At 42.5% G+C, this 9,811-nt stretch overlaps 1 protein-coding gene across 1 annotated transcript; it reads right to left on the reverse strand.

The window, feature by feature from the left end:
• Positions 1-2,497: 2,497 nt before the first annotated feature.
• On the reverse strand, positions 2,498-9,407 carry galr1a (galanin receptor 1a). The gene is made up of 3 exons (XM_017700533.2): positions 8,415-9,407; positions 6,865-6,930; positions 2,498-4,105 (listed from the first exon to the last, which is right to left on the reverse strand). Exons 1-3 carry the CDS (start codon positions 9,051-9,053, stop codon positions 3,788-3,790), a joined length of 1,023 nt encoding a protein of 340 aa, XP_017556022.1. The 5' UTR covers positions 9,054-9,407; the 3' UTR covers positions 2,498-3,787.
• Between the last annotated feature and the right edge of the window lie 404 nt (positions 9,408-9,811).

Consider the following 9,811-nt stretch of genomic DNA (forward strand, 5'->3'; position numbering starts at 1 on the left):
CCACTGCACACCATTCACTCACTTCAGAATGGAGCTTGATAGTGAATAAACCCCATGCACCGTGCAGTTACACGGAATGAGAAGCTTACAGAGGTTCCCAGTTTGGTTAGATCACAGTGACCCATCACTCGCTTGCTCACATACACACTCTCTCTCTCTCTCTCCCTCTCTCACACACACACACACACACCCATGCACACACATAATGACGGACCCTTTTTACTCTCCCGCTGTTCACTCCAAAGCCGAAGACTACGGGGTTGGTGCTCGGAGCCTCCGCTGAACTCCATGTGTATCCATGACAACCAGGGGCAGGCTATCTCAAGACAGGATCTCAGCACACTCCACAAACATGAACTTTAGTACATTGTACAAGGGCATATGAAAAAAAAAAAGTGTTACTGAGTGAGTGTGCCATTATGAAACGGAGTTCAAACATTACAAAGCTATTAGACTGCATCCACACAATCATCACAGGACGTTCATGGAAATCACGTCGTGGAGAATGAATTCAAAATCCTTTTATCCAACCTTGTAGACTCACATTACTTCAGGACAATTTAATGAAGATTAAAGGCTACATGCACTGAACTTTTCGGTCTTGCGTCCAAAACCCACACAGATATAAATACAGGAACTCTACATTATATACAACATCACGGGCAAATGCCCAAAACCAGTATGTTTCATTAAACACTACTCATCTGTGAAGTCCAAACTTCACTTTGCTTGTTTTCTTCAATGAAGATACAATATCGGAAACTTCTTCTTATTTTTTTCGTAAAATAACGGCCTCAAGTGCAAAAATAATATAGCTATTATTATCTAACTTTTGCAAATGGCACTAGGAGACTTGACGAAAGCACATCAACTTATGTATGCACATGCAGATGCACATGCATGCACACACGTGTGGCAGATGAATATTATAACCTACCATGAAAATTTGATGTTCCACATAGATTTCATTTAGAAATCCATCTCTTTTCTGCCAACGTTCTCAGCCTTCGAATACATTAACAAAAGAAGATCAGCCTAAATGTCCATGGATTTGCTGTGGATGGATCGTCCAGTGTCATATATCCGGTACCCAACACCCGATCTCCTTTTATTTAAACAAGTAGCAGCCGCTTCGGCTGAGATCTCCTCATTCTGGTTGGAAATATGAGCACATTAGTCTAATATAGCCAAGCATGATCTCATAATGAGAACGTCTGGGGACAGCCATGGGCTAAATGTGGGTGGGAATGTAGACTTACTAGGATGTGTGTGAAATTTCCAAACCAATTCAATGCATAGGGGGCGCTAGCGTGCTCAGCAACATTGTCAACATGGCTTAACAAGGCCCGGCAAAAAAATTCCAAATAAGCATGTAGCATGTGTTTTGTGATTGTAGAGATCATACTATATGCAGTAAAAGTAAATCTCAGCTCTTGTGAGGGAAAAAACAGCTCAGTTAGCTAATGATAGTGTTTTGCCAGCTGATTTGTTTTGCTTGTGTCATCGATTGTACATTAAAGGAGCGCAGACTCTCACGGACCCCTGCATCAAAGGTTTTAGACTTGTATTCTCATTACAAGACTACATCTAGCTCTATGAGGCTACAAGGACATAAGCTTAAAAAATGCCGGTTGGTTCTTGGGAATGATGGCAGAGAAGAACCGAGTTTGATTCCCTAACACATTTTCAAAGGATTTGATACCCTAGAAGAACCACTTTTGGTTTCCTAAATAGTGAGAATTTTTTATTAAAATGTTTAAAAATAACAATGGATTGCAAGGTTCCTCACAGCAGTGGTTCTCAAGCTGGTTCCCTGGACCCCTCAGGTAGTCCACGGTTTTCTCTATTTCACTGGCTGAAGCAAAACTATGGACTGTCTGTAGGGCTTTGAGGAACCACTACCTTAACCCCTTAAAATCCCAGGCTTATTACATACCAAGGCTTATTATTCAATAACTACAGGGACTTCAATGCAAACTGACTACTGACTGAGCTTCTACTAGGTTCTAAAAGTATGTAATAAAACAATGGGCCATTGAAGGGGTTAAGGAAATAAACGTGATTATTCTAGGATACAAAATCCTTTCAAAGCTTCATTAGGATTATTCACATTTGGCCCTGGAGGGGAACTGAATATTTCTACCATAGAAGAACCGTTTGCGGTCCCCTAAAATAATGATGCAGTGCCACTGAAGAGGGGTATTCAGTCCTGGAAGGGTTCTGTCCAGTGCACTCTCAGAAAAAAGGTATGTAACTGTCACTGGGGCAGTTCTTCTCTTGTCACTGGGGTGGGACCCTCAAGGGTCCATCTCAGTACCTTTAGTCAGGGAATATAACTGAACCATAATCCACTGAGATGATCAGTTCTAAGCTGGACTGACTCCACACACCCTGCCTCGCCTCCAGGCTTTTATTCTACCGCTCTGTTTTAAAACATTCGGTTATGAAAAGGTACAAATACAAATTTTCCACCTGGGAAAAAAACTTATTTAAGGTACACAGTTGGGCGTTAAAACCACTGTTGTACCTTTAAGAGAACTTTTACATTGTTTGTACATTGATGAAGAAAACATGGACCTGCATAGAACCTTTATTTCCAATAGTGTACAGCTTGGAGACTAAGACGAGAGATAAATACCACAATTCTATGGCATTACGTCCATTGAGAGGTTCCTTACAGTGTCAGAAATAGGCACTGTGCAGATATATATTCTTGTTCATCAAGATACAAACACTGTAAATGTTAAAAAAAAAAACAGGCCTCTCCAAAATAGTAACTTGACAGTAGAGGACAAAAACATTCTCTACTTTCAATGTAAGTTAATGTGAAGAGATTTTATTCCAAGCAATTTCGGAACATTTCCGTTGGTCCATTCATCATGAAATTGCCATGCAATATAAAGGACAACTGTCATGCTCAAATAATTCAGAAAAATAATGAAAACTGAGATGCATGTTTTATTTTGGACAGTGATGTTCTGTTTTGGCTCAGAAAGTACTATTTGTACCTGGTCATAACCTAATGTTTCAAAACAGAGCAATAAAAAAAAATCCTAGAGATATGACCAGTTGTGCGGACTTAATCAAACCTATAAAATATAATTGCAATGGATTATGTTACAGTTATGATCCCTTATAAAAATTTGCTGAAGATGTACCCTTGTGGGAGCAATCCCAGTCACAGTTTAATACCTTCTTTCTGAAAGTGTGGGAAACCAAAAGTGGTTCTTCCATGGCAGGGATATTCAATTCTGGTCCTGGAGGGCTGGTGTCCAGCCCTTTTTCAGCAATTCCCTTCCTCAAGCACACCCACCAAACCTGATAAATAACAGACGAGTTGAATTAGGTGTTTTTAAGCAGGGAAATCAATCACAGATTAGTGCTGAGTACCAGCCCCCTAATGTTGAATTCTCTGTTAGAAGCCAAAAGCAGTTCTTCTATGACACTGATCCAAAGAAGCAAGTGTACACATCGCGATTTTAAAGTAAACACATGACACTAGCACGTCTACATCCAACCAGTTCACAATGTATAACAGCATATCTCACCTGAGCTTTTCACACTGCTCTCTAGAGTAAGTCAAGTGGTCATTTCTTGGTTCCATTAGTGGCTACAGGCTATAGGTTGCTGCTGGTAACAGAATGATAACATGCTTCATTGCAAGGCTACAGAAAAAGCATTGGCTTCTCCACTTCACACCTGAGCGAAAGCTATGCTGCGCTCCAAGCAGCCAAGCTTCACTGCTATAAGCCCAAGCCATCAGCTAATGTACAGCAGCTGGGGGCAGTTAAACTGTGGTGCAGTTGGTTGAGGGCACCATCTCCATCTTGTTCCTCATCTCGCGGGCATCGTGTACTGGGCACTCGCTGGCTGTCTGGCAGCGGAACACCTGCTTGTAGGCCTGCCTGAAGTTCTCAGAGAGGAAGGCGTATATGATCGGGTTCACGGAGGAGTTGCTGTAGGCCAGGCAGTGGGCGGTCACACGGAAAAGGAAAGACGCCTGGTTGAGGGGGAAGGAGCCGAACTCTACCCAGAGATGCACCACGTGATGAGGCAGCCAGGACAGGCAGAAGACCACCACCACCACTAGCACTGTCTGTGCAGTCTGCGAACAAGCAGCAATGAGATTTTTAGAACTCAGGATTTTTAAAGCTTAACCTCTATGATTCATCTGTAGATTACATTTGGCTTTCTGAAGCTACCCATCATATGGGCAGACTCAAAAGTCATTATACTTGAACAGTGACAATGAACAGCATCCCATGCTATTCTACTGCAATATACAAATGACTGTATTAGCTTAGAATGAAGGAGGAGAAATATATATATATATATATATATATATAGGTCTTAGCAAAAGATCAATTGTGAGCAAAAGATCAATTCAAATGGGCACTAAGATCAGCCAGACCATCCGTCCAGTCCAATATCAAAGTACAAACAACATCCAGTACTGAAATATTCGCTTTACTACTGAATATATTACAATCACGTCTACTGAGATCTTCCCATTGTGTTTGGAACCAGAAGCATATAAGCTGAACTTCAGTTATGCTAAACTTTCTGACATAAGAAAATTTAGGAGAAGTCAAAATCTTTTGCAATGTATGTTTTAAAGGTAATGCTTTGCCAAAAAATCCAATTTTACACAATTTTCCCTTTACCCTACATCAGGGGTCGGCAACATGCAGCAATGGAACCTCGTGAGGCTCTTTTACTGTCTTTAGGCAAAAATAAATGAATCATCTTTTGCAGTAAAATAAAGCTCTGCTTTTAATAACACAGTTTTAATAATTAATTAAATTATAAATGGTCTTAATAAACGGTCACTAGAGTTTAAATGCCATTTCACCCTTTAAACTGGAAGGTTGGTGCACAGACTGCTGGTCACATAGCAACGCAGACAATAGTCTTATCTAGGAGGGAGCTAATGAAAAGGGCAAAGAGAAAGATTGAAGGCAAACATTGATCATTTGGAGACGAATGGACATATTTGTGTTTGTAATCACTCCAGTTGTTTTCTTAAAAAGTTTGATCTGCAACAAGAAACTTCCTGTTCCATCATTCCCGGTTCCCCATTCTGGTGTTAAGGTAGAAGGGGGGAAATTCAAACAAGAAGTTGGCGAACAAGATATCTCGCAAGAAACTAATCTGCTTTTGTGTAAAGGTTTCCTGCCAGAGATCTGAGAAAAGTAGCTATCTTAAAGCAAAGTAAGTCTGTGTTTTAGGGTGGCGTGGTGGGTAGGGCTGTCGCCTCACAGCGAGGAGGGCCTGGGTTCGATTCCCCGGCCGGGTGACCGGGGTCCTCTCTGTGTGGAGTTTGCATGTTCTCCCCGTGTCTGCGTGGGTTTCCTCTGGGTTCTCCGGTTTCCTCCCACAGTCCAAAGACATGCAGTCAGGCCAATTGGACATGTTACATTGCCCCTGGGTGTGAGTGTCTCTGTCTGCCCTGCGATGGACTGGCGACTTGTCCAGGGTGTATCCTGCCTTCTGCCCCGCTGGGATACCACTCCGCACCACTCCCGCGTGACCCTGACAGAGAAGTGGCTTAGAGGATGGATGGATCTGTGTTTTTGCTTGCATAATGTTTTTTGACGACTCTAGCACATTAGCACATACTTAGACATATTTAGAGCCAAGATGGTAAACGTTACTTCAATAAATGGACATACAACATTGCGGCTCCCAAGGCGAATAGTTTTTTTGTTGAAAGCACAAAATGGCTCTTCCTAGCATTTGGGTTGCCGACACCATGTAAACTTTCAGCAAACACATGTTTTTTGTCCATCATTTCTTTAGTTTTTCTTCAGGCGCTACAAAGCTAACCAACACTGGACGCCAACAGTCACCCAAATCTTTTTCTGCAATAACATATGCAAAACTTCTCTGAACTCGCATTACGGTCGCACAGTATAAATTACTGTGAGCTATAAACATGAACAAAACTTCACTGGACACCTGAACACAACAGACACTTTAGACAACATGCGCTGATGTTCATACATGTCACGCAAGCCCGTTCATACATGTCACGCAAGAACCAACAGATCTTGCCCGCCGGGGGGGTTTTTACATTCTTGTCTTTTCTGGAATTCTGTGAAGCTGCTTTGTGACAACGAATCCGTTGTAAAAAGCGCTACAAATAAATTTGATTTGATTTGATTTGATCATAATTAGTGGAGTCCATATGCTGCGTTTGTGCATGATGGGATCAGAATTCAAAGCTCAGCTCCTCAGTGAAGTTTTATTCATGTTCACAGCTCATAGTGAGTCATAATGTGTTTTAAACTGCACTAACAAGTCTGTGCCACGTTAAAGAAGTGCTGGATGTGGATTAAGGGACTTTTGAGAAGTTTTGAGAAGTTTTCCCGGGAAAGATTTGGGTGACTATTGACCTCTATGTGTGTTTGTATGCCAGCCACTTTAACCTTTTAACTGAAGTTTAAAACTAAAGCAGCAAAATTTGGACTCTATTTCTTTTGTCTTGCTTGATCAGTTGCATTCAGGGTGAGTGGAAAATTGTGTGTATTACATTTGGATTTTTTGCGATTCCTTTAATGTTACAAATTACACTCAAAGGTTCGCATTTAAAATTTTCTTGTGACCCATTTGTCCATGAAATGTACTCAGTGTAAAGATCAGCCAGTGGAAGTCAATAAATAAGCAAATAAATAAGTAAAAAAACATGTTACAATGTTTTCTTATGACAGCAACAATATTCAAAACGAATATTTCAGCCAAAAAAACAAAAACCAAACTGTTCATTGCCCCTAATAAGACTGCAGACAGTGTACGGAGGTTCACTGGGACTCACACTAATGCGTGAGTGACTCATTAAACCAGCCAGGCCTAAATCCTTCTCACCTTCTTTTTCGATGCCTCCGACTTCTTTGATACGTTTCTCAGCTTTTTATGAAGGTGATTCAGCACCTGCACACACGTGGACGCCATATAGTTTGAAATATCTGACAGATGGCGACATAAATACTTCACAGCAATCATTTATGAATAATACACATCAAATGCATTTCTCCTATCTGTCGCTCTCACACGGCTATGATGTTGGATTAACCTCTACAGTGTTGTTTTAACAGATGCTCTGAGTACTGAGTGAAAACCTACCCACACAGTGTTAACACTTGGGGTCAGTTTCCAAGACAGGGATTAAGCTTAGATCCAGACTACACAGCGTTCTGCAGCATTCTGAAAGGAGATTCACCTTTGAAAGGAATGACTCAGCTTAATCCCCGTCCAAGAAGCATGAAGCTTGTGTCCTATGGTTATTTAAACCCAGACGGACTCTGTATTGAACTCAGGACTGAAAAATGGAGCAAGGCATATTTGAGGAGTTGATGGAGAGTGTTGCTATTCTTCATCTAAAATGTTTTCATGCGATCAAATAATCCAGTAATATTAATAATAATATAATAATAATAATAATAATAATATATCACTGTTGTCAGAAGAAAACCTCGTTTCTCCAAAATGGTAACTTTACAGGAGAAGGAAAAAAACGATTTTACTTTTAATGGAAGTCAATGGAACCAGAATTTCTTCCATGTCATTTTGGGCCGTTTCTTTTGGTCCTCTTCTCTTGGAATTTACACACAATGTTAAAAGCAACCACTGTCAAATTTTGTCAAAAACCGGAAAAAACAGCCAAAAAAAGGTTTTCTTCTGAAAGCAGCGATGTAATAATATAATAATTCGGCTCCAATAAAGACTTGCCGAAGAACTTGTTATGGCTCGGAATATCATTACATGGAGAACCTAGGAGAACGTAGGGCTGAACAATTTGGGAAAACATCTAATTGTGGTTTTTATTGCGATATTGCGATTGCAGTTCAAATACAAGTATTTTCTATAACTTCATTTCCTGGCCTGTTTTTTTGGTCAAGAAGAGTAAACATCCACTTTTTCCAGCATGAAGCTTGAGCACTGACTTGAGCACCAGACTACCACTTAGCTGTGATGGTTGTGATGTCACATATCGCTGTTGTGGGAACATCTCCAAAGTCACAACTTCACAGAAGAAGGAAAAAAAAAAACATTCTTTACTTCCAGACTTTTTTTCTGTCACCTTTGGTCATTTCTTTTGGTCCACTCATCATGAGATTTACAGACAATGGAAAGGGCAACAGGCTTTTTCAAACTATAAAAAACGGCAAAAATGGAGATCCAAGGTTTTGTCCCGTCAGCAGAGATATACAGATATATATGGGTGCTTTTCAAGCTTTTGATTGGTCTAACTCATCCATAGGCACGTCACAAGCTTCGTGTGATTAGGTTTCCAATTTGAAACTTTAGACAACTTTGTTGATAATGCTTCATATGAGAAAAAAATCCCGATTCGATGAATCGATTTCGATATAAAAACGATTAATCGTCTAGCTCTAGGAGAAGCAGCGGCTCACCTTTGCGTAACAGAAGGAGATGAGGATGAGAGGCAGCAGGTATCCGAAGACGAAGGTGAAAACCACGTAGATCTTCCTGCGGTGGTTATCCGGCCACACTTCCCAGCAGTACGTGCTGTTATCCTGGCTCTCCACGATGCTCTGATAGAGCGCCACCGGCACGGCCATGGCCAGCGACAGCACCCAAATGACGGCCACCCCGAGCAGCGCGTGCCGCACCACCCGTATGGACGAGGACTTTCGGCAGTGCACGATGGCCACGTAGCGGTCCACGGACATCGCGGACAGCGTGAAGATGCTGACCAGCATGGAGACGGTGAAGAAGTAGTGGATGAACTTGCAGATGAACTCGCCGAAGACCCACGTGGGCAGCATGTAGACGGTGGACTGGAAGGGGATGCAGAAGAGCAGGTAGGAGAGGTCAGCGATGCTCAGGTTGAGGATGAAGACGTTAGTGGTGCTCCGCTGCTGCCCGGGCTTGCGCCTCGCCAGCACCGTGATGACCAGCGAGTTGCCCAGCACGCCCAGAGTGAAGATGAGTCCGAAGATAAGCAGCGTGACCAGAGTGTCCGCGCCTATGCCGGGCGCCTCGAGGTCCGCCGCGCGCTCGGAGATGTCCGTGCCACTGGCGTTGTGCATGTTCGCCGTCTCGTTAAAACAGTTCAGCCTCGAAAAAAAAACCCCGGATTTATTTAGTTTTCTTAATGGAGAAGCCGCGAAGGGCCGCGCGCAATCACGCAGTCACGCGCATTACAGAAGAGCGTCAACAATTGCGGTGAGAGGATTAATTTCCAAGCGGAGAAAAACAAAAGCAGCAGATTCTGACGAGTTTTTAAGTCTTTAGTGTTCATAAATCCATAGCTGTGCCCGCGCGTCCTCGGTGCGTTTGCGCGCTCCGCTCGCTCGCAGGCTGGAGTGCGCGCACTGGATGCGCAACTGCTCTGCGCGGTGCGTGCGCCACAGGCAGGACGTCACGGAGAGCGAGGCTTTCGCAGCCCGTCCCCGCGTGGCCTCGAGTGAGGAGGAAGGCACGACGTTAGTCACGGTTTCTGTGTGAGGTGTTGTAGTAGAACCCGTGGATCTAGCAGTAGAACCCGTGGATCTAGCAGTAGAACCCGTGGATCTAGCAGTAGAACGTTGTCTTTATATGTAAGTTTAGGCACCTGACAAAACTGCATGAAAGAGGTGGTTCTATAAGGGTTCTTTAGTAAATACAATGCTTCTATATGGATCCATTAACACATTCGCACACCTACAGGGTTCTTTGCTCAGTGAAATGATGCTCCAGGCTGATAGAAATAACCTTATTTATATAGTTATGTGGTTGGAAATAGTTCTATATCGCACCAAAATAGGTTCTGCTGTTGTTCCAAGTTTGACATTGTAGTGATAGAAGA

Source organism: Pygocentrus nattereri, chromosome 1, assembly GCF_015220715.1.
Source record: "Pygocentrus nattereri isolate fPygNat1 chromosome 1, fPygNat1.pri, whole genome shotgun sequence".
Lineage (NCBI taxonomy): Eukaryota > Metazoa > Chordata > Actinopteri > Characiformes > Serrasalmidae > Pygocentrus > Pygocentrus nattereri.

Coding starts and splice junctions, on each gene's coding strand:
- galr1a (XM_017700533.2), bottom strand. CDS start 9,053: ATGCACAACGCCAGTGGCACGGACATCTCCGAGCGCGCGGCGGACCTC. Junction 6,931..8,414: donor TCTCCTTCTGTTACGCAAAG/GTGAGCCGCTGC, acceptor ACGTGTGTGCAG/GTGCTGAATCACCTTCATAA. Junction 4,106..6,864: donor CGGAGGCATCGAAAAAGAAG/GTGAGAAGGATT, acceptor GCTTGTTCGCAG/ACTGCACAGACAGTGCTAGT.